Raw genomic sequence first — 25,449 nt, forward strand, 5'->3', positions numbered from 1 at the left:
ATTCAGCAGTCAGGGGCTTGAACCCCGGTCTACTCAAGGAGCGTGTGCTACTGCACTCTCGCTCCTGCCCACAATCAATTTTACGTTATGAATAGTATTTACCATAATAGTCTTATTCGCATTACGAACTCAATTTTTAATTTTTTAAAAATATTAACCATCAATTCTATGTTCTGAATAGTATTTACTGTAATTCTATGTTCTGAATAGTATTAAGGCAGTTAACCAGATAGAAATAGGAATTTACAATAAAAGACAAGAATATAATTTTGAAACAATACGCCTTAGCCATTGGAGTTCAAACTTACCTATTAAAATTCAAAGCAACATAATTACCTCACAGGCCATAAGAATAATAAGAATTTGCAATAATAGTATACTTAAAATGGAAGCACTCAAAATTTTAAAAGATAAGCTGATTAAGAACAATATTCCATAAAGGTTCATAGAAAAAACCTAAATAAAGTAATTAAAATTACAGAATATGGGTAGAATAGCAAACTCTGACAGAACCATTTTGTATATGGTGTATATATTATTGCAAATAAAGTCCATCTCTGCTTACATGGACTGTACAATCCCTCTAGTATGTAGAAGAGAACTCCCTCCGGTAGGGCAGCTTCATGTGCCTTATTACTTTTTTTTGTAACTAGTTTCATTTAAAAAAAATTTTTTTTTTTGCTTGGTTCTGCTATTTTGCAAACATTATTGTAGAGAACCGTTACCACATTGATAGATCTTGGACTGTGAGAGGTCGCCACCTTTACCCTTGACTAGGGTGGAAAACTCTAACAATCATTCTCATTTTGTGGTTCATGCTGCCTCAGGGCAGATGGGTAAGTCCTTGCAGGAAGATAACTTGATAATTGGCCTTTGTCTTAAATTTAACAGCAGCTACCATCAATAACATTTAAATAATAGGTAACCTAACGTAGATGCCACAGTTTCCTGTACATAAAATTAATTCATGTCTGTAAACTTTTGGCCCTAACACTAATATTTAAATAGAATATATAAAAAAAAAAAAAAAAAATGGACAGGAAACTATTGAAACGTTAATGGCAGCATATATGTACTATTTCAGTACACGTACTGTAATAGTGAAATGGTGTAGCATCCTGAAGAGATACCGTTTAACATATATCTGCCAGTTACCTACTAATTTCTAATTTTTAATTTTTATGTAAAACTTTTCTAAATGTAAGTTGGGTTGTTGGCAAGTCTATTATTATAAAACTAATCAGAAGTTTAGTTATATAGCGAATATCTTTAAATTTTAGATTTGAATAAAAATTGAGTTCTTAATGCTAGTGAGACTATTATGGTAAATACTATTTGGAACATAAAATTGATGGTTAATATTTTTAAAAAAATAAAAATTGAGTTCGTAATGCGAATAAGACTATTATCGTAAATACTATTCAGAACGTAAAATTGATTGTTAATATTTTAAAATTGCAAAAAATTGAGCTCTTAAGGCTAGTGAGGTTATTATTTTTAATAGTTGATGGTCATTTCAAAATGAAAAGTAGACAAAAAATTTTTTGGGATACACAAAGAGACAAAGATAACTCTTTCCAAATTGCAAATACCTACCTAATCCAGGGCCGTTACTAATACGGACGGGAACTTGCAAACCCAGATTCCCTAAGCACCAACTGTGTTTTCTACAATCATATTCTATTTGCTATCCTTCCCCTTAAATCTTTTTAACACTCTGAGCTATTAATGCAATACGAGGGCAGGAGTGTCTATTTCTATTCTAAGTACTTATCTAATTTCACCTCCCACTAGCTGTATAGCCAGACATGGAATACAGGCGGAAACTACCCACACTTAGAAATGTCAATACAAAAAAAATATATATATATGTAGCTCACTGCTTTTTACTGTAGCTTCACTTTTTTTTTTCTTTCTTTTGTCCAGAAATGATGACAACTTATTTGCAGATGATATTGTCTGTACCGATCAATCTTCCTTAAAAAAATAAACTGCAGAAAATATGAGCTTTTATCTCTTCTAGTGAACTACTTGTAATTTTTGAACTGTGTATTAACTCAAACAAAGTAGCACTCTAACTTTTCTTTGTCGAGCTCTCCTTTGATCTTTGATTTTCAGATTGCTATCAATAATGTTCTGTTAATCCCAAAGTGGAGACCAGTTCTTGGACTGAAAATCCTCTTATAAGTTCTCATTTTAAAATGTTATATTATAAAACCTTAAGCAATTTCTGGCTCCTTTTCTTAGACTCATTGTTTGTCAATAATTATTATATTACTTGTATTCTTTTTGTTGTCTCCCATTTTTCATGCTCCTGAAATTTGTTCAGTTGCCTATCCATCAGCCACGAAGCCCTTAATTTAGAATGCAACATGCAAAGTCAGACATTCTTGGGACTTGATCTCTAGAACTTTTCACAGTGATTATATTATAGTCATAAAAAAGCATTTCTCTATTGCTCCTTATGCATAGAACTGTAAAAGTGAATCCTGCATTGAAAGAAAGGACATGTACAACCCGTAGGAAATTATATTGTAGTGCTGAGCCATTGCCAAAATGTTCATATAACTGCTTTCCCAAAAGTCATGTTGCCAGTTTCTTTGCAATGAAATCTTTTCTGCAAGAAATAATGAACTGTCGTTTAGAATTTTGAACTGCCACTTGCTTTTATTTTAGATGATATATGGGCAAATACAAATGAATGAAAGTTAATTTGCCAATGTTGCACCCAGATATGATAGCCTAAACTTTAGTTAGTGTTCACTGAATTGGTTTAAATGCTACATACAAATTGGAACATTCAGAAATTCGGTGAAATACATAGCAATTCAGTGAACCTCTAATCTTGTTCTCAAATAGCAGTAGACAGTCCCATGTGGTTGGTAAAAACTTTTATGATTCTCGTGTAATTTACACTCTACACAAACAGTTCTGAACTCTTCCTGGGCATATGTGCAACCTGAAAGCAATTTTGCAAATTTATGGATGGTTTCATTTTTGTACATTTTAGTCGGTTTCGAGATTTTATTATTTTGCACAATCTGAAATTGAGCAAAATGAGATTTGAATTCGATCTGACTGACTAACTAACTGTCAACAATTAGTTAGTTAACTGTTAAATGCTTAGCATGTGTAGTGAGAGTTTAACATGTACCTTTGCCAAAAGTAGCACCAATCCTCAGCATGACACAGATTACCCTATGATCATAAAACAAATAATTGATAATTAGCCTTACTGCTGCTGCAAAATTGATTCATAAAACTCTGGGCTCCAGGCCATCTTTTTTTTTATGTGCCATGGTTGACCTGTTGCTTGAGATTTGTCAACACCTAAGGATCACATTAGGCTGCTGAGCTGAATATTAAGAATTATTCAAATTAATGTATTTGAATAAAAGATTATAAAGCTTTATAAAGCTGTCAAACTTTGAAAATGTATATTAATTAAGGGAGTGGGAAACAGCTTGTTTCCGATTGTCACTCAGACACTCTAAAATGTTATTGCACAATTCATTGATAATCAGACTTACGTGTCTCCTGTATATGTGTGTTTTATTTATTTTTTTCTTTCTTTTACTCATTGATAGCAGTTGTCACTCCTGTAATTTCATTCCTGCCAACTTGAGAAATAAGCTGCTGCTTTTTTTTTTTTTTTTTTTGTTTAGAATGTGATGCTAGAAATTGCCTAATTAATTTTGTTATGCTTTGCTGTTATTACAATATTTATAACAAAATTATAGACTTAGTAATTATAGTTTATTGCTCACTTTTCAACCCATTTACATCTAATCTGTTTGTTGAAAATTTGAGAACAAAGAAATTGCATAATATTTTCATGTGTAAAATAGATGACAGTGCTTGATAACTACCACATGATATTTCAACATATTTCTTATTTCTATGTTTTCATTTCTTATTTGACGATTTGCCTGAACAGTGCTTCCAATGTAGGAGACAAATTCATTATTTAATGATGTGTAAGCATCCCATACTTTGCACCGTCCTCAGTGATATTGTGTCCATTTTTGAATCACTGTCCTCAGTGATATTGTGTCCATTCAGATATCCTATCTTTTGATAAAGTTTTTTCATCCTATTCTTCAGCAGTAATTTCTGTATTCTCCAAGGCTGATGTTTTTAAATAAAAAGCAAAATTTTATAGATCTTCCTTCAAAAATATGTTTGAAAAACAATGATATGAAATTACTTACTCAGAAACATAAAAATACACCTTTGCTCATCTGCAGCCAAAGTGCCACCTAGTAAAAAATTCCAGACATGCTAATTTACAAAATAAGAGTTTTTCTTATTTGATGTGCATATATTTTTAATAAATTCATTCCTAGAGCATTATAATACAACCTTAGTGCTATGGGCCTGATTTGACAACAAATCATTCCCATAGTGCTACCACTCTACAATGTCTTGTTACAGTAAAACCTAGCTAATTTGAAGTTCAAGGGAGCAGAATACATCTGGTTTGATTAAAATGGGTTCAAGGTACCCATACTAGTTTAGAACATGTTAGTATTAATCAAACTTTTAGTCAGATATCCTTATAAACACTGTGCAGAGTTTTCATAATTCTCATTTGAAATATTAATAATCTTTTAGATTATTAATATTAATAATCTAAAAGTGCAATTTAGTTGCATTTCTGGATTCTCACCAAATTGTTCTTCATGATAGAAGATGGGATGGAGTAAGAATCAAAAAATGTAACCAAATTGTGTATTTTAGGGTCAAAACTGCTTGAAGAGAGCTTATACCCTTAAGTGTCTCAATAAACCGAACTGTATAAATAATTTCACAAGGCAATATTATTTTCCTTGAAATATATAAGTACCACCAAATGTCCTTCCCAGACTACGTTAAAAATTATGTTAGTTTTGGATACTGTGCTTTGCTTTTGCTTAATTTCAGTTTAAAATTATTTGGCCAAAAACAGATAAAAATATACCTTTGAAAATTTGTAATATTTCTAGGTAATGTTCCGTGTGATATTACATTATATTACATTACACTTCTAATATTAGGACAGAACTCACTCCAACTTTTCTTGGTTTAATGCATTAACATGAAGTGGAAGAAAGAAAGAAAGGAACCCATTCCCCACCTTTACATAGGGGAGAGACTGTTGTTTCCTTAGTAGACCATTGCCTACTGAGGAGAAGAACAGTCCCCTCTCATAAAGGTGCACCATTAGGGAGAATGGGTTTCAGTTTAACAGATTTTCTTTCTTCTAATTCTTAAGGGGAGTTTTGTCTTAATATTAGAATCATTGGTTGTTTGATATATATATATATATATATATATATATTGGTATTACATTATGAAATTGATTTATTATTGGTTTCCTTACATTGATTGAAACCTTTAAAATTTATTGTGGAATTATATGAGGTTTCAACATAACATAAAGTCATTAGATTTTCTTTTTATTCCAATTTATAAAAATACAGCTGAAATTCTTAGCAGTTATACCTGTTTTGGGTGCAAAGTAGATATAAATATGTGAAAGAATATATCCATAGAAGCCTGAAAATATTGTCATTAGGATATTTTTTTGGTCTGCCTTGTATTTGCTCATTTTAATATGATTATTGTCCAACTTGCAGGATTTTTTTTTTTTTTTTTTTTTAATAATTATATTTTGATAGAACATTCACTGTTTGTTTAAAGGTAGGCTATACAATCAGATTTGAAGATTGCACAAGTCCAGAGACAGTTATTAAGTACATGACTGATGGCATGTTACTCCGTGAATGTCTAGTTGATCCAGATCTGAAAGGATATGCAGTGGTAATGTTGGATGAAGCTCATGAACGTACAATTCACACAGATGTTTTGTTTGGGCTTCTAAAAAATGTATGTATTTTAGTTAATTGTGCATGCATACATAATTAATTATGTAACAAGAATAATTTTGTTTCCTGAAATTTTAATACATGTGTTGAACAAACATTCTCTCCTCTACATTCTCAAAACTGTAAATACTTAACCTTGATTAGACTTGAGATCTGAAAATAATTTTTAAAAAGTAGTTGTTTGTAACATATTAAAATTATTTAGAAGTTTTTTTTTTTTTTTTAATGGAGTTTTTTAAAATCATATGCTTGCTAAAATTATCTTGTCCCCTCTGCTAGTTGTATTCATTCAAATGGCAACTACTTTTAAATTAAATTACAGACTAAGAGAGACTAAAAATTCTCTGAAACTGCTGAGACATTTCTCATTTCCCTTGCTATTTACAGGGACTCCCTGACTTACACAAATTCAACTTTGTGTAAGTTTTGCCGACCAGTGCAAACTGAAAAAAATATGGAAACATATGGATACAATTAAAAAACATCGTTTTAATTGTATCTCGTAATGTGGTTCTCTTGTTGTGAAGGCAACCACATTATGAGATACAATTAAAACGATGCCTTCTACGCTACAATCGTAGCTCAAATTTATGGGTTAACTATGGTGTATTTACACCGATATTATATATTTAATATTAAATTGTTTCTTATTTTCATTTCGATGCCTTATGCTTGCATTTCACTATGTACTGTCTCAGTACATAGTCATATTATTAGTAAATTAATAATTTACTAATAATATGACTAATAATAATTAATTATTATTAGTAAATTAAAGATACAGTGGTAATACTAGATAAACATGATTATATTAATAAGTTAGATTCAGTTGTGTCTGATACCTCCACTTATCGTGAAGTGGACCCGGCACTGTTTACCAATTTGGTAAATCAATACAATAAAACGTTAACCACATATCTAAAAACGACTACATTACTATGGTTCAGTTGAAGGAATTGAAGTCCAGAACATACAATATTCCTGCACTTTTCGGTCAGGTAAAATTACACAAGCCTGGATTTCCCATTCGACCTATTGTTTCCTACAGGAACTCGGCATTTTCAGCATTAGCCACACAAGTATATAACATTATAAAACCTTTTAGACAGGTTATACAATTTGGGATTAAGAATTACGATACATTATTTAATAATCTTAAAGACTGTAGACTCGGCGACAATGACAATTTATTCTCATTAGGTGTTACCTCATTATATACGAATGTAAACGTTGAATACACATTAGATATTATTTGGGATATGTTAAATAAAAACTCGACACCGATTAATTATATGAAGCTGCCTATTAAGGAAATTTTTCACTTAATTAAACTGTTAGTTGAGGCTAACTACATCACCTTTCGAGACAAGGTGTACAAACAAATTTTTGGATTACCAATGGGTTTGAGCCTGAGTGGCTTAATGTCAGAGATCTATCTCTCAACGATTGAGCAGATACATTTGACACCTTTTCGTCCCCGTATCACATACTATGGGAGGTATTTAGACGATGTTCTAGCTATTACCGATAGTAGTACTATCCAAGACATTTTGCATTCGTTTAATAATATTCATGCTAGACTCAAATTTACATTGGAAAGGGAAGATACGGATACAAAGTCATTAAACTTTCTTAATTTCACGCTTACCCGGGACTCGAACAAAATACAATTTAGCATCTATCGAAAACCCACAAACACCGGTATGCTTCTACATTATAATAGCTACCACCCGTTCACCTACAAAAGATCGATTATCTTTAATCAATTTCTAAATGCCTATAAATATTCAACGACGGATTCTGCTTTGGACTCAGAAATACAAATATTAACTAGCAGATTCTTAAACAGGGGTTATCCCATTAACACAATAAATCGGATTAGGGTACAAGCTAAGGATAGGATACAAAATACTACACCAATCAACAATAGTTATATCAAAAAATACTTTATTTCTGTCCCATATGTTGAACAGTGGCACAAACAGCTTAACAGATTCTTTAAAGACACCGAATTTAAAATTATAGCTAGGCCCATACGGAAGTTACACACTATACTGAACAATCGCTCGGTTCTTTCCGCGTTCGCAACACAAATTAATGATCTAGTATACAACATTTCTTGCGGTGATTGCGACTCGTCTTACCAAGGTTCGACCCGGTTTTCTCTTAATATCCGTGTAAATCAACATGAAGCCTCAGTTCGTGCTTCTCGTTCAGCAGCTTCAGAATTAGCCTTTCATGCCGTTAACGAAAAACATACTTTTTTATTTAACGAGGCCATAATACTTAATGTTCAACGTAATTATACGCGACTATTAATTGCAGAAACCGTTGAAATTAAATTACACGAGAATTCTGTTAATGTTCGGCGGCCATATTTGATCTCCGATGCGTGGACCTTTACGTGCATGCGCGAAGACATATAATCACTATTTAAGTTGCAGGTTTAGCCTGATTCGGTAATTTTCGTTCCTGTGATCATTGTCAGCTTCAGGAAGGAAAATCGTTTTGAATATTTTCGTTAGATTCTTTTAATTGCGTTAATTTGAATTTTAATTGTTTTTGAATTGTGTTAAATTGATTATTTATATTTTTCTTTAATTATTTATTTTACTTTTATGTACCGGTAAGTTGCGATTTTTTTCGTTTTTCCGGTTTAATTTCTGGAGGGTATCATACGGAAGTGTTCCACGTACGATATTGAGGTGAACTCCTCTTATTAATTTACTAATATTATTATCAACGTAGAACATATTGAGTATTACATCTCTGATTCATACTATCTAATTTTACTTTAATGTACCGGTAAGTTGTCGATTTTTTCGTTTTTTCCGTTTTAATTTCTGGAGGGTATCATACGGAAGTGTTCCACGTACTATATTGAGGTAATCTCCTCTTATTAATTTACTAATATTATTATCAACGTAGAACATATTGAGTATTACAGCTCTGATTCATACTATCTATATAGTCATATTATGAAGGTACATATAATACATACATAGACAAAATTTTTGACTAGTTTTTCTTATATATTTCATACTTTGGAACGGAACCCCTTTATTACTATGGGAGCCATAACTCAGTATTCACGTTTTCGGCGCGGCATTTCTCAGGAACGTACCCCCCGCAAATAGTGGGGGTTTACTGTATTGTGAAAATATTGTAATGTGAATCCAATAGCACATTTTTTTTTTTTTTTTTAATTCATTGCAAGTCCTTGGAAGTTAAATTTTGCTATATTACTGAGCTATTTATCTCTCTAAAAGGTCATATTTATAATGGAAATTGCACTACACTTTCATTGTTATAATATGTTCCCATTATAAGAATCAATTTTGAATGCCTTTGTGATATTTTATTAAAGCATGTTTCTGGAGGTCGTGACCAAAAAACAATATTCACTTTCCAATTTATTGGATTTTTCTGTTGGCACAATCTATCATAAATGGGTCGTGAACTCGATCTTATTGCATTTTTGATAATACCAATAACTGGAATTGTGGGGGTTTTTACGTTACGGTATTATGGTGAAATGAGTTCCCCTTCACTAAAACCTTCAATCATATAAAAAACCAATTTTTAGAAACTTCTCTTCATTCCTATTTACTTATTACAACGATGAAGGGAAGCGTACCAACGGAAAGTGCAAGAGCTGGCAGTGCCAGGAAATGAAACAAAATTGATTTGGAAATGAAGATGAAAATGATTAAGTACACAGCAGGACAAAGATTGTCATCTATTGCAAGGGTCTCGCTGCTTCTTCAACAATGAATACTAATTTAAAGGATAGTGCATGCATAAAAGAACATGTCAAAGGATCAACGCACTTAAGATCAACAGTGATCACAAAACAGTGTTCAGCTACTGTATTGAAGATGGAACAGCTATTAATAATATGGATGGAAAATCAGATTCAGAAGCAGGTGATCCCGAGTTCAATGGGCATTCAAGAAAAAGCAAGAAGTATTTCTGAAGATATTAAGGATAAGTACGACGAACTCCAAGCCAAGTTCATGGCAAGCAATGGGTAGTTTAATAGGTTCAAGCATCACCCTGGTTTCCAGAACATTAAAGTATGCAGTGAAGTCACCAGTGCTGAATCTGCAGCTGCAGAGAAATTTTGTGACGTGTTGGAAAAAATTATTGATGAAGGCAGCTATTCAACATAGCAATTTTTTAAGTTGACGAGACTGCTGTGTATTGGGAAAAAATGCCGGATCGAGACTTCAAAAAATAGGGCCACACTCTTACTTGGGGCTAATGCAGCGGGAGATTACAGATTAAAACCATTGCTTGTGTACCGTTCTGGAAATCCTCGTGCATTTAAGGGCATCAATAAAGCCACCCTACTTTTGCATTTCCAATTGAACTAGAGAGCATAGATAACAATATCTGTCTTTGAGGATTGGTTTAACTGCTGCTTCATTCCTGAGGTTGAAAAATATTGTAAAGACAACGGCATTCCTTTTAAGATTTTGCATTCTATTAGATAATGCTACTGGACATCCTGTGCATCTAGATGATTTCAATTTGAACGTGAGAGTCATATTTCTACCGCCAAACACGACTTCACTCACCCAACCTATGGATCAGGGTGTTATTTCGAATTTAAAAGCATACTATTTATGCACAACGTTTGCTCAGGTATTGTCTGCAGTAGACGATTTTTACATCTGCAGTAGATGTAAAATTTTTACATTAAGAGACTTTTGAAAATCTTACAATATTTACGCCACATTAATAAGGCCTGGGTGGAAATTACTAAAAGTTGTTTAAATGGCATATGGAAGAAAATATGCCATGGTGCGTAAAAAGCTTTGAAGGGTTTCAAAAATGCGAATCATATGAAGAGGTTACAGATAATATTGCAAAGGTTGCAGAGCTACTTCAGTTGAAGGTTGTTGCCAAAGATGTGGAGGAGTTAACAGAGGAAGAAGAGAAGGAATTATCTAACAAAGAGCTTATTGACTTGCAGGCAGCGATAGTGAAAGAAGAAAATGCTGACGAAGCTCAAGATGAACCAAATGAGGAACCGAGGCACTTCATCACCAGAGAGATGGCAATGGCATTTTGTGAAATTGCATCAGCAATGATGAGGTTTGAGAAGATGGATACTGACAATGAATGATTCTTAAAAGTTAACATAGTGGTGAATGATATGCTTGCTTGCTTGCTATAAAGAAATCTACAATGAAAAGAAAAAAGCCACCATCCAGTCATCCATTAATATATTCTTTTGTAAGGTTGAGTGGCCCACCCCTCCTAAATCTCCACAGCTCCCAACTCTGCAGCGGTGTACTTATCAGCTGAAGACATTGATTCTGGCAACGATGCTCGAGAGGTAAAACTTACTGACGTTATGCTTGTCTCCTCTCTTTTTTTGTAATTTTATAATTTTGAAATTATTTAAATTGCACGCTTTTGTAATTTTTCCGTTGCATGAGATAAAAAAATGAATAAATACAATAAATAATTCTATCACGTTTGTTGAACATTTGTTTTTTGATTCAATCAATTCAGCAAGCACGAGCACAGTTGCAAGTGTTGTACAAGCATGGGGAAAATTCCAACTTACATGGTGTTCCGCAGAACGCAACCCTTACATTAATCGGGGAGTGGCTGTACTTATAAAATATCCAATTAATATGATATTCTAAATGCCAGACATCATAAACTAAATGTGAATTAAACAGTTTCCAAAAAAATATATAAAGCAGAATTTTATTTGCTGATGTTCCACCTTGTCAGAAATCACAAGGCCCCAATAAAAGGAAAAGAAATACTTCAGTAACCACTAATCCATGCATGTAGGCGCATTATAGCCAAAGTAGCTTATGCGCCATCAAACCCCCCATATCAACAACAACTAATCCATGCCATTGGGCATATGATTAAGAGGCTGTGGCTTTATTGACAATCTCAATAAGGCCAAAGCCTAATGTTGGCAATATGGAGGTTGCAGTTGAGGTCAACCTTTGTACTTCACAGCCTCAACTGCATAGTATGTACCAGGATAAAAACCTGAAAAAACCAAAAAGAAGGAATGCTGTCGAATACTATTTTTGATATGAATCAAAATTTCAAGACCATAAGAAACACTAAATTTCCAGGCATTTTGTTTGTTAATGCCTGAACGTGATTTCTTTTTGCACCGGGATAAAAACAGACACAACACCATTAGTTCTCTGATTTCTTCATAGAGCCGACAATGTAGACTGCCGGTGACAAAATCTCATCAGAACACAACAGTTACATTACTGAATTAATAGCCATATAAATTGCCTTAAATACACTTTGGATAATAATATCCAAAAAGTATATAATATATTCTAATGTAATTACCCAAAGATATATTATTACATGGTTAAATTAATTGAATAGGAACATTTCTCTGCATGTAAATTTAATGAAAACAGAAAATACACCATATGTTATGATCCTACCCAGGGAATCATTTTTAAGAACCACAGAAAGAATAAAGAAGGTAATTCATAAGTGAACGCTTATGAAAGTCTGATGTCAATCTGTATAAAAGAAGTCAAGTTATATAAAAGAAAGTTTGCTAAAGATCATTTAACAGTGGAAAAAAATTTAACAACCATATTTCAAACAACATCAACCAAGCATTAGTTGTGGCAATTAAAATCAAATCTCTTTTTATTGGGTCAAGGAGGTTTGTTCTTTTTTCATATTTATGTCACAAGATTTATGGAATATGTCCAAGGATGGATAAATAAGAGGAGTAACTTGTTCTTTTTCAAACCCTTTGAAGCCACATTAAGAGACTTTTGGAAATCTTACAATACTTACCATGCCATCTTAAACGTTAATAAGGTCTGGGCGGAAATTACTAAAAGTTGTTTAAATGGTGCATGAAAGAAAATATGCACATGGCACATAAAAGGCTTCAAAGGGTTTTAAAAAGACGAATCATATGAAGAGGTTACAGATAAGATTGTAAAGGTTGCAGAGCTACTTCAGTTGGAGGTTGACAGAGCAGTTAGAGGAAGAAGAGAAGGAATTATCTAGCGAAGAACTTATTGACTTGCAGGCAGCAATAGTGAAAGAAGAAAATGCTGATGAAGCTCAAGATGGACCAAATGAGGAGCCGAGACTCTTCATCACCAGAGAGAGAGATGGCAATGGCATTTCATGAAATTGCATCAGCAATGATGAGTATTCAGAAGATGGATCCTGACAGCGAACGATTTTTAAAAGTTAACAGAGGGGTGAATGATATGCTTGCTTGCTACAAAGAAATCTATGATGAAAAGAAAAAAGCCACCGCCCAGTCATCCATTAATATGTTCTTTCGTAAGGTTGAGCAGCCGACCCCTTCTAAATCTCCACAGCACTCAACCTCCGCAGGGGCGTACTTATCAGCTGAAGACGTCGATTCTGGCAACAATGCTCGAGATGTATTTTGTCATTTTATAATTCTGAATTTTTTTAAATTGCATACTTTTGTAATTTTTCTTGCGCATGAGATAAAAAAATGAATAAATACAATAAATAATTCTATTTTCACATTCATTGAAAATTTCTTTTTTGATTCAATCAATTCAGTGAGCACACTTACAAGTGCTGCACAAGCTTGGGGGAAATTCCGACTTACGTAGAGTTCCACAGAACGCAACCCTTGCACAAGTCAGAGAGTGGCTGACAGGATTGGAGTATATGATAGAAGAATAAGTTAAAAGTGTGTGTGTGTGTGTGTGTGTGTGTGTGTGTGTGTGTGTGTGTGTGTGTGTGTGTGTGTGTGTGTGTGTGTGTGTGGAACAAAAAATTTCAAGGAATGTAACTTAATAAATAAAGGACAGTTTTCAAGAATATTAAAACTTGGTTAATTTGAAGTCAAGGTACAAACTTACTTTCATTTTGATTTAGACAGTTTTCAAATAAAAGTAAGTTAGTGCCTTGACTTCAAATTGACCATGTCAGTATTAATTAATAGTGTAGAGAATTCTCACAATTGTCGAATTTAAATGTCAAGAATCTTTTTGTTTCATTTTGTTAGACTTTGTGAATAGTTAAAATTTGTAATAAAATAAAATTAGAATAAAAATTGACTATAATGAACTTTATATTGCTTCCGAATCTAGCCAATAAATGGTGGTTAGATTCAGAAGCATTGACAGGGTCTCGTGTCAGGGGTCCTGATGTGTGCAGTGCTGCTTCTAAATGTTAGTTTAGTGCAAACATGAAGGGTACAGAAAAGATTGTACAGAGGGCTTTTTGACTCAACCCTTCCCACTGCTCAGCTGTCTGACAGACATCTATCCCTACTAGATCTCTTTTTAGAAATAAGCTTTCTACAAACTTGTACATTCTCCTACTCTCATCCACACCTGTGTATGTGTGCGCATGCATGCTTACTGTTTTATCGGTTACAATTAACCTTTCTTCTTTATTCTGCAGGCTATTAAAAGAAGACCAGAATTGAAGTTAATTGTTACATCAGCAACACTAGATGCCGTCAAATTTTCACAGTATTTTTTTGAAGCAGTAAGTACTTCAACATTGAATATTCCTTTTGTTAATAAATAACTAAATAATCACTCATAGTAGTAAAAACTGGAAATCCATTATATCACAGTTACACTGTATATAACAAAATTTTTTTCTGTTGATTTTCTGTTTCTTTGATAATTTAGGTGTACTGTTAAAATTTTGGCATTGCTGTAAATTTTTTTTTGTAAGGAATTAGACATTTTAACAGTAAAATTTTTTTGTTTGTTTCACAACTACAGGATATTCATAAAATACATCTGACCAGTTTTATTATGTCTTAATTGCTGGAATACATATAATAGAAAGAAATAGTTTGGTGGATATGATTCAGTAATTGCAAAAATTTTTCAGTATATTGAATTAGCTTTTCTTTTTTGATCGAGATGGTGCTTTGGTAATGGAAAATAAAAAATTGCAACACTGTAGGAAAAAATGCAATACATTGAATGGTTTATCGAAATGAAATCTAAACCCACAGAAACTTTCACACACTACAGAAAGGGTCCTCTGTCAAAGACATCATCAGAGATATTCAAACTTGAGGCAACCTGAAGCATTCAACACAGAGAAAGTACATGAGTTCTTTCAGCATAGTCCTAAATGTTTCCGTTGTTATTAAAAGATTGATCAGAAAGGAGTTCAGAGACTTATGGTCATCACTCACAACTGTACACAGGTAACCATTATTATGCCTACAGAGTTAAAACTTATATGGATGCTTGCAACCATGTTTTGGGATGATAAACCAGCATATAATGTTCACATTTTGCATTCAGAAATCCTCATATATTTCTTGAGTCTTGGTTGTCTGATGTATGACCATGTCATAGTCTTTTTCTTTGCCAAAAACATCATGACATCTGCAACCTCTCTCAGTATTTTAAACAGTTTCATGTTTCTGCATATGTAATCACACATCTTTCAATAGGGTAGAGCACCACTGCACTGAGCTTTGTTAGTTCACAAGTTTCATAGATATTTTCAGTATCATTGGATTGGCTGTGTGATTCTGGCATTTGGTAACTATCATGCCTCTGGGTTTCTTCCTTTGGGAGTTTGCTAAAGATTTTGTGTACTAAACAAAATTTCTGTACATCACAAAACTAGGAATAAGTATCAAGAATGCTGTAACAATGGTCAATACTGACATGCTAGTAATTGTGTATTGATTAGGCATCCAGTGTGTAATTAATTGTGACCAATTGAAGAGTACTGATCATTAAAATTAAATTATTTCATTTGCTATATTACATCAATAAACCTTTTTCTTATCAGCAAGTCTAGCTGTTATTTTATTAAAATTTCAAATAATTAAGATCCTTTATGAGCACCCTGTACTTTTAAATTAATGTTATAATGTTCTTGTTTGGTTTCTGATGGGTAGCTACCATTTCATTTCATGCACACCCTTCAGAATCTTCCTATATCTGTAGATACTACGTTGGTCCAAAGCATAAGAGTTCAGGTAGCTATAAGTTTTTCAGTACACATGAAGCATATATTAGAATGCATATGGATGACCAAGACAAGTCATAGGCACCTCACTTTTGCTGTGTGATAGCAGCTAATTGACATTAGCTGGATGGTTTCATAGTTGCCAGAGGTTCTGTGCCTTTTATAATTCCTCAGATTTGTGGAGAGGCCACTGATCATCTGCTTGTATTTGAGACAAGATCACATATCTCTATTAGAGATTACCCTGACTTCTAATCTCTCTTGGCATAAGCATATCACAGATATTGCTTCTTCTACATCAAAAATCAAGTTTTCATTTTAACTCTCAGCATTTATTTTTCTTCGCAACAACTCACTTGGTACAAACCTCAAATCTGCTGTACCTTGGAATATTGCTCGTTGTTTATGGGTGGTGCCTCCAAAAACTCTCAAGACCTACAGAGTACTGTAGGTTCTTATACCTTTCTTGTTTATGGGTTTTTCTCTACAGTTTGCATTCACATATTCACTCTTATACTTACCTTGTGATATATATATATATATATATAAATGAACTAAATACACCATAGTTAACTCATGAAAAACTACATAAGTAGTGTAAAGACATCGATTTGATTGTATCTCATATTGTGACTACCCTCACAACGAGTTACCACGAAGGTAGTCACAATATGAGATACAATCAAATCGATGCCTTTATGCTACTTATGTAGTTTTTCATTGAGTTCACTATGGTTTATTTACACTGATATTTTATAGTGTATTTTAAACTCATAATATATTATGCCTTGAGCATTTATATTTTATATAAATAAACTAAATGTAAAACTGGTAGGTTGAAGTGTTCATTGCATAGGATTCCAGCCCATAAGAAGTAGGCCTGACTTAGCCGAGTGGTCATGAGCGAGAGTGCAATCACATGCACTCTTTGAGTAGACTGGGGTTCAAGCCTGTGACTGCTAAATACAATTAATGTTTGTATTGATGATTTATTATAAACTCCACTGACCTGGTGGTCATGCCAGAGTATAAACTAGAACATACTAGAAGAAAGTAAAAAAAATACGATTTGTTGGGGTTTTAAAGCTTAAAGGTTTAAAATGCGTGCGCGCGCGCACACACACACGCACACACACACACGATATACAGGAAACATACGGTAAGATAGGTCAGAGCTAAATAGTATCAGTATTGGTGTAAAAATGTAAAGAAATTTAGTGTTAATGAGCAAAGGTGAAAAGAAAAATTTTCAAATTATTTTAAAATTTAGTATAGGAATACCAAAGAATGGAAACATGTTACTTGAATACTGAAAAACAAGAATGGATGGATTATCACTTTAGACTGCCAGGGGACCATAACTGTGGCAGTTCATCCAGGACATAGCATTTTGTACATCCAGCCCAATGCAAAAAGTTTTTATAGAGCATTAGTAGAGTGATAGATTTAGAAGCTACATAGGCTATGATTATACCAACATTTTGTACCAAATGTAAATTTCGAAAATTGATTAAAACGTGCAGTAGTTCTGTTGCTTAGTAAAATAATTTAATTATTTTAATCAGGTATAAAGTCCTAAATGTGTGCTGCAATTATAAAGGAAGTGATAGTGGTGGTTGGGATGGTCATTACGTGTTCCATATGCCACATATCTTTGACTTCCTGTCTTAGGTCTGAGTACTTCCTGATCTTTTCCTCTTAGGTTTTCTGGAGGTTGCTGTTGTTAGGCACCACCATGTCAATCAGTTAGGTAGCCATTTCCTTCTTGTTGATGAGGGTCATGTCTGGCCTGTTGTGCGATATCATCTTGTCCTTTATTGTGGCACAGTCCTGGTATAGTCTGTGAGTAGAGGTCTATAGAATATTGCCTGAGGCTCGTACTTGGAATACGTTAAACTTTCTTTGATTAGCTGGTATTTTTTCGCTAGCTTCTAGTGTATTATACTGGCTACCTGGTCATGTCTGTGAGTGTACTACATCTGGGTGATCACCCTGCATCTTACGGTGATGTGCTGGTTTGGGATTGTTGGTAATGTATTTCCTGTAATTCCTGATATTGATTACCTGATCTTGGGTGGTGAGCATGAATCGTTCATTTTTGGGGAAGAGCTTTCCTTTTTATGAGATAAAGGTTGGGAGCCATCTTATCTGTGTAGTCTTCATGGAGGTCATTATAGAGTCTGCCATGGACTGTCTTCTTCACCCATCTTTCTGTCTTTGTTTGTTCTATCTGTGTGGTCTCCTTGTTGAGATTGAATGTTGTGTGCCATTTGCCTATATTTCTTAGGCTTGGTAGATTGGTGCTTTGTTTTCCTGAAAGTAATTCCATATGTTCTTAATCACTTCTCTTGTTCAGTGAGGTCAGTCAATCCCCACCCTCCTTTATGGGCTGACTGGGTGGTGTTGGCAGCTCTTGGTCATCATTATCCTGATCGATCTCATAATCACCTCCAGCTCTGTGTTAGTCCAATCTATGATCCCAAAGGATTAGTACTGTAACTGCGTAAGTGTTTATGGCAGTGACCATTTTTCCACCATATAGCTTTGATTTGATGTCCTTAATGTGATCCATGTCTTGCATTTGTCTAGGACAAATTGCATGCTGATGTTAATGCTGACTTCTTCAGTGATCCAGAGTAGCTGTTGGAGTTGATTCTCAGTTGCAGCATGGAGTTTGTAATCCCTGTGCATCAGATGAGAGAGGGTGTGCAGGTTCTTCCTCCCTTCTTTTCGGGTATTTCCATACTTGCTGTTATTGAGCATGGTGGACAGTGGGTTGAGTGCTAGACAGAACCATAGTGGGCTCAAGGCATCTCCTTGGAAGATTCTGATGAGTATCACTCTGGTCATGATGTTCACACCTTGATGGTGTTCCTCCATTTTTCCATGGATTCTTCTAGTAAGTGTGTCAGTGTTGGGTTGACTTTGTAGATCTTCAGTGTCTCTATCAGCCAGCTGTGGGGCTTGGAGTCAAAGGCATTTGTGGTAGTCAATGTAGGCTGGGTACAGATTGTGGTGCTTCTTGTAGGTTTGCTCCATAACTGCAGCCTCAGTGTTCAATTGCTCCTAGCATCCTTATGCTCATCTGCTTACACTCCTTTTGTTGCTTGGTCATGATGTTCTGGCTCTCCTAGTGACTAGATGAGCCCACTAATAGGCGCACTATAGCCATAGCAGATAATGCAACAATAAACAACCATACCACACACACACACACACACATGAGTCCACTATGGATTTTGTATATTGTTGGGAGACAAGTGATTGGTCTGTACTTGGCCAGGTTTGTGGTGTCTTTGTCCTTAACCATCAGGTAGGTGAGTCAGAGACTCTGGGTGAACTGAATTTCTTGTACCAGTAGTTGTGGTGTTATCTATTCCTAGGGTTTTCTTTGCCAGTTTGGGACTTCCTGATCAACTGTTGCACCTTCTTCCTCCCAAATCTCCCATTCTGTCATCTCCTGTACGTTCTTAGTTTTCTTCATTTCTAGACCTATCCAGGGGTCACGGCTGTTATGGCTAACTTTGCTGCTCTACAGGTTAGCCCAGAACTCCTCGAGTTCTTTCTGGTTTGGGGGATCCATTGCCTTCCTTCTCCTCTTGTCCAATTTTCCTAAAGAAGGCTCTGGTTTTCCTCTGGGCACACCCTGTAATGACAAAATCTCTTGATGAGTGTCAAGAGTTTCTGCTTGAGGACGTCAAGATATTCTTCGATTCTCTGATTATAGGCCTTGTGTTTGGTGGATATTGTCTTTCTTGAGGATGGCCTTCACTTTTCTGATCAGCTTCTCACTTCTGTTACATCTTTGGTACTTGTTTAGTTGGCCTGTCTTCACTCTTATCTCTTCTGTCTTCTGCTCTAGCCTTCTTTACCAGATTGGTGGTTCCCTGTCTTTGTGTTTTGTGTTATGTTGTTCTCTGGTTTCCTTCCCATTATTCCTGGTGGCTGCTACCGCAGCACAGTAAATGGCTGTGGGGATAATGTCTAATATTACTTCATTGTTGTTGAGCTAATCCGGTATTATTTGCCTATTGAGGTGGTCTGTGACTTGCCACAGGATTCTGTTGGGTCTCTGCTTCGGTATGATGTGGGTCTGTGTGGGGGGTCCATTCCCTAGAATTCTACTAGTGCTTTCTTCCACTCTTCTGTTCTGGATATTGCAATCTTGACTCTTTCCACTTTGGCTGCTTCTCCTCCAGTTTTGTTTCCATTGTATCCATATTCATTGTTGTTTGTAGTTGGTTGCTTACATCTTACTTGATTTTTTACAAGATTGCAGGAGCTATCAGGTTCTGGTATTTGCTGTTCAGTGACCTGAAAATTTGGGAAATGTTCCAACCACTTAGTGTGTAGTTTCGTCCTGTTCATTGTCATGTCTGTCTCTAGCTTCATTACTTCGTAGTATGCTCTCATGATGAATGCATTCATATCTACTTTGTGCTCCACTTTATGCACTGGCTTCTTCCTTTCATCCTGTGTGGTCTTGCCCCATCAGTTGTAGCCATACGGGAGACTGTCTCCAACTTTTCGAACTTTCCCCTCTACATGAGTTCTGAACGTAAGTGACTTTATCCTGCGCCACGCTCTATGCAGTTTTTTTGGTATTTCTATTTCTCATTTTCATCCAGCTATAGGGGTGTTTTAGTTTATGGACCTGTTTGAGTTTTTGGCTTTTTGCATCCAGTGGTGGGTGGTATTTATGGGAGAAACACGAGATGACACCACTCTGCCTCAGCCATCACTGAAGTGACTTTTGGGATTTTTTTTTTCTCCACTAGCATATCTCCCCCTGGTGGGATTTGAATATTGGCAGTCTGGCATCATAATTACTGGGATAATCATGCCCATTTATTATTATTATTTAGTGGGATATGATGCAAGGAAGCAAGCTTATAAAGCATCAGTAGAAGAAAAAAAAAAACACTCCCAAATTACTTGTCCAACCCTCCCAATAATTTGTCAAGTTCTTCCTTGAATTTATTTGCAGTCAACCACCTGGCTTGAAGACAAACCTCCTCACATCTTGCCTGCAACCATCCTTCCCCAATTTGAATTTATGCTCCCTCGTGTGTTGTCATCAGCATTGAATGCCCAATCAATTCAAAGCCTTAGGAACCTCGATCAGATTACCCCACAGGTGCCTAGTCTCAAGACGCTGCACTTTGTAGAACTGAAGCACATCCTGTAAGACCACCCTTTCACTTCAACAATCTCGTTGCCCTTCTCGTTACCCATTCCAACAAATCTACATCCTTCTTAAAATGAAACCTCCACACTTCCTTGTCTCTGCTAGCAAAGTTGGACCATTGTGGCATTAGGGGTAGTTTACTGCTGTGTTTAAAGGGATGGTTGAGAGGTAGGAGACTGAGAATTATTAATGGTCACTGCTCTTCATGGACTAATGTTATTAGTGGAGTCCCTCTAGGTTCATTGCTTTACTCCTTTATATTACACTGTGTTTTGTATTTAGTGAAGGCATATCAATTTATTGTCCATATTTGTTGGTGATACACTGGTTGGGAGGGTGATTAGTGACAGGAATCAGGGTATGCTACTGCAAGAAGACCTAGAGAAACTAGACAGATATACTGAGAAGTGGTGAATTGAAGTTTAACATTTATAAATGCATGGTACTGCATTTGGATAGCAGTAACTCCAGAATAATATACCAGTTGGATGCGAACACACTCAAGATAGTGGAGAGCAAAGACAGCTTGGGAGGGGGGTCATTGTACAGTCGTATATGAAGTTCCCTAAGCAGTTCAGACAGTCTGCTAGAACGGCTAATGCAGTTCCCTTGATGATGTAAGGAACTTTGTGAGCAGGGATAAGGAGTGTTAGGGTAAGGCAGTGTTAGGTTGCATCTTCAGTATTGCCTACTGCTCTGGAAGCTTCATTTTAGAGATGATATGGATCTGTTTGAACAGATGCAAAGAAGGGCAACAGGATTAGTCGGGGGCACAAAAGAGTAGATTTACTAGAGGTCTGCATGGGCCCGGCCCTCGGGTGGGGTCATGGATGCTCAGACTGGATAACACGAGCGATATTCGGGCTTGGTTCAGGTACAAATAATTGGAATGAATTGTTATTTCCAACCATTTCAGACTTTTTCGGGCTATTTCCTTCATATATATTTTTTAAAATATTTTATGTATTTAAATTCTTAAAGGTTTTTAGAAAAAATGTGTATTAGTTGTCTGTTGACACTTTTAATTAACCAATAAGGCACACTTCGCCAATGTCTCCAAAATTCACCAAAATTTGTACTCTTTCATGGAAATGACCCAGTCTATATTTTTGCTTAGTAAAGTAGCCTTTGCCCTTAAGTTGGCATAGTTGCAATTTATGTTACATCATGAGTATAATGAGTCATTTTCCCCAGCAATGGGTTCCTTTTTAGTTTTCTGTGTACAGTATACAGTCAGTCCTCGTGTAGCACGATAGTTGTGTTCCTAGAAACCCTCGTGCAATATAAACAACAGGCCCTATGGGAAAAATAGTGTTAGGTGCCAACCACCCAAGATTGAACACACATTTGTAACCAAAACATTACCAAACACAATAAATAATCGTATTATTTATTGTGTTAAATTATTTATTTATTAATTATCTATTTATTATTTATTAATAATAGTCGTAATAAAATATTGCTAATGCTTTTGCTTCTATTGTAAGCAAACTTGTTTTTTGTTTGATTTTCTATTCAAACAGATGACAGCTGTTCCATCTCTTCCAATTCTTTGTGTCTTAATATAATGGATTTTAATTACACTTTGAGTTGTTCCTGCTATGAAAGTTGTTTTTATTTTCTCTGCATTCTTTGTAATTCTTGGCGTTGCCTCATTGTAGCATGTGCAATATCACATGGTCTTTCATTTCGCTCAAAGCGTTTCACAATTTCATATTTTTTCTCTATCGACAGAGGCGGACATCGTTACAGGCTGAATGTAGCACCCGACATGAGAATTCATTTGTCTGCAATCACTCCCAACTTTAAAGAACTTTGTGAGACGAAAAAACAACAACCAGAGGCCAGTGTAATTTTGGCCATAAACCATAGCATGAGGCCACTATAAATTTTCCTGGGTAAGAATTTTTAACCCAGTCCGTCTCTGTTTATCGTTATTGCTTTTCTTTTTCTCTCTGAATCTGCAGTGTCTTCACCAGGATGCTTCCTTTTCACACCTTTTAAGTATTTTACTCATTTTTAGGGAATAAAGCACAATTACAAAACGATGAGGCACGCTTGATACACATAAACAAAGTGTGCACATGTAGCAACTGAATAAACAACACCGTAAAGGCAGAGATACACTATTAACACCTCACATTTCTAGGGGTTACTACCATAAAACAATAAAAACAATTTCCATTTGCGTTTCTGCTAGTGGAATCTGTTATAAACTGGTAGTAAACTCGATCTAATTGCATTGTGATTATACTGATAGCTGGAATTGTGTTGGTTTTTACGTTATTATGGTGAAATGTGTTTCCCCTTCACTGATATAAAAAACATAAATACATTTTCAGAATCTTCTCTTCATTCCTATCATGTTGCATGCGGTTGGGGTGACTCTGCGCGTTTGACTGCCATTTCTTGTAAACACAAAGGCGAATCGTGCATAAGCGAATTCGGTTCATGTTATATAAGATATCGTTCCCCTATTTATAAATCGTGTATGATCGAATTCATGTAGTGTAAACACGTGTTATACGAGGACTGACTGTATAGTATTTATTAAAAGCATGATACTATTAATCCCTAGTTCTACTGCATCCAAGATTTTAGGTTGACCTACTTTCTATTTTAAGAACAATCACTTGTAACACTTTCTAACTGCTTCTTTGCTATATCCAATACTGACCAATAATTTAGAAATACAGGTAAGCGAAATGCTTACACATTCATACAGTGAGAATTTCCAGTGACAGAAATAAGTCAGTTCAAATTTTTTAATTTAAGTAGAGGTAGATATCGATATTCATTTTGGAATTATATTAAATATGATAAATTGAAAATTTATTACATTTTATTTTTATATAATTAATATTAATAATTATTATGGATAATTTTAATTATGTAATTATTAATATTGAATTTTGAATCTGAAAGTTTGTTTTTTTTTACTATCATGAAACTTCAAAGTAATGCTAGTGATTTTATTTATATTTGTAATAGAATAAGAGCAGTTTACCTCAATATTATATGTTAGAACACTTCCGTATGATACTCTCCAGAAATTAAAACGAAAACATTAAAAAGGCTTAATCGCATTGGCAAACCAAAAATTTGTCAATACAAACAAATTTTTGGTTTTCCAATGGGAATAAGCCTGAGCAGCTTAATATCAGAGATCTATCTAAACAATTGAGCTTATGCATTTGACGCCTTTTCTATCCTGTATCACATACTATGGGATGTATTTAGACGATGTTCTAGTTATTACTAATAGTAGCACTATCCAAGACATTTTACATTCATTTAATAATATTCATTCTAAACTCAAATTTACATTGGAAAGGGAGAAAGTACAGGTACTAAGTCATTAAGTTTCCTAAATTTCACACTTACTTCGGACACAAATGAAATCCAATTTAACATCTATCGTAAACCTACAAACACCGGTACTCCTGTAGGTGATAGCTGTTATAACACAGAAGCATCCTGTATTAAAACAGCTATCACCATTCAGCTACAAAAGATCGATTATCTTTAATCAATTTCTCAATGCTTATAAATATTCAACGACGGAATCTGCTTTGGGCTCAGAATTACAAATATTAACCAGCAGATCTTTAAACAGGGGTTACCCCCTTTGCTACAATATCCTTGTTAAGGATAGGATACAAAATCCTATCTGGCGCCTCTGTTGTTGTTGTTGCTTAGGCGCATTAGCGACTAAGGCTATAATGCACCAAAACCTGGTGCCTCTGTAGCCAGGTGGGAAGGAGCAGCAGTGCGTAGCACACGCTTCTTGATTAGACCGGGGTTCGAGCCCGTCACCACCAAATATGGAGGATGCGGAAAGGTCAGGGAATGACCACCACGTATCCTGGAGCAATATGGCCTTAGTTGCTAATGCTCCTAAAAACCAAATAACAAACAACAAAATCCTATCCTTAACTTGTTAATACAACAAGTTAAGGATAGGATACAAAAAACTACACCAACCAACAATAGTAAGATCAAAAAATACTTTCTTACTGTTCCATATATTGAACAGTGGCACAAGCAACTTAACAGATTCTTTAAAGATACCGAATTTAAAATTGTAGCCAGGCCAATACGGAAATTACATACTACACTGAACAATCGTTCAGTCCTTTCCTCGTTCGCAACACAAATAAATGACCTGGTATATAACATTTCTTGCAGTGATTGCAACTCATCTTACCAAGGTTCTTCGCTGTTTCCTCTGAATTTTCCTGCCAACACATGGCCTCAGTTCGTGCTTCTTGTTCAGCAGCATCAAAATTAGCCTTTCGTGCCATTAATGAAAAACATACTTTTTTATTTAATGAGGCCAAAATACTTAAGTGTCCAACGTAATTATACGAGACTGTTAACTGCAGAAACCGTCAGAATTAAATTACATGAGAATTCTGTTAATGT

General features: G+C 35.0%; 1 protein-coding gene across 2 annotated transcripts in view; it reads left to right on the forward strand.

Annotated features, from left to right (window-relative positions):
* pea (ATP-dependent RNA helicase pea) overlaps positions 1 to 25,449 on the forward strand; it is a 358,942-nt gene that overhangs the window by 222,648 nt on the left and 110,845 nt on the right. For both annotated transcript variants that reach the window (XM_090371271.1, XM_090371265.1), the window contains exons 16-17: positions 5,683 to 5,868; positions 14,289 to 14,375. In XM_090371271.1, coding sequence (XP_090227397.1) covers positions 5,683 to 5,868; positions 14,289 to 14,375 — 273 coding nt within the window. The remainder of the gene's footprint in view (positions 1 to 5,682; positions 5,869 to 14,288; positions 14,376 to 25,449) is intronic.

The sequence above is a fragment of the Mastigoproctus giganteus genome, chromosome 1 (assembly GCF_048544385.1).
Source record: "Mastigoproctus giganteus isolate SK-2022 chromosome 1, ASM4854438v1, whole genome shotgun sequence".
NCBI classification, from domain to species: domain Eukaryota; kingdom Metazoa; phylum Arthropoda; class Arachnida; order Uropygi; family Thelyphonidae; genus Mastigoproctus; species Mastigoproctus giganteus.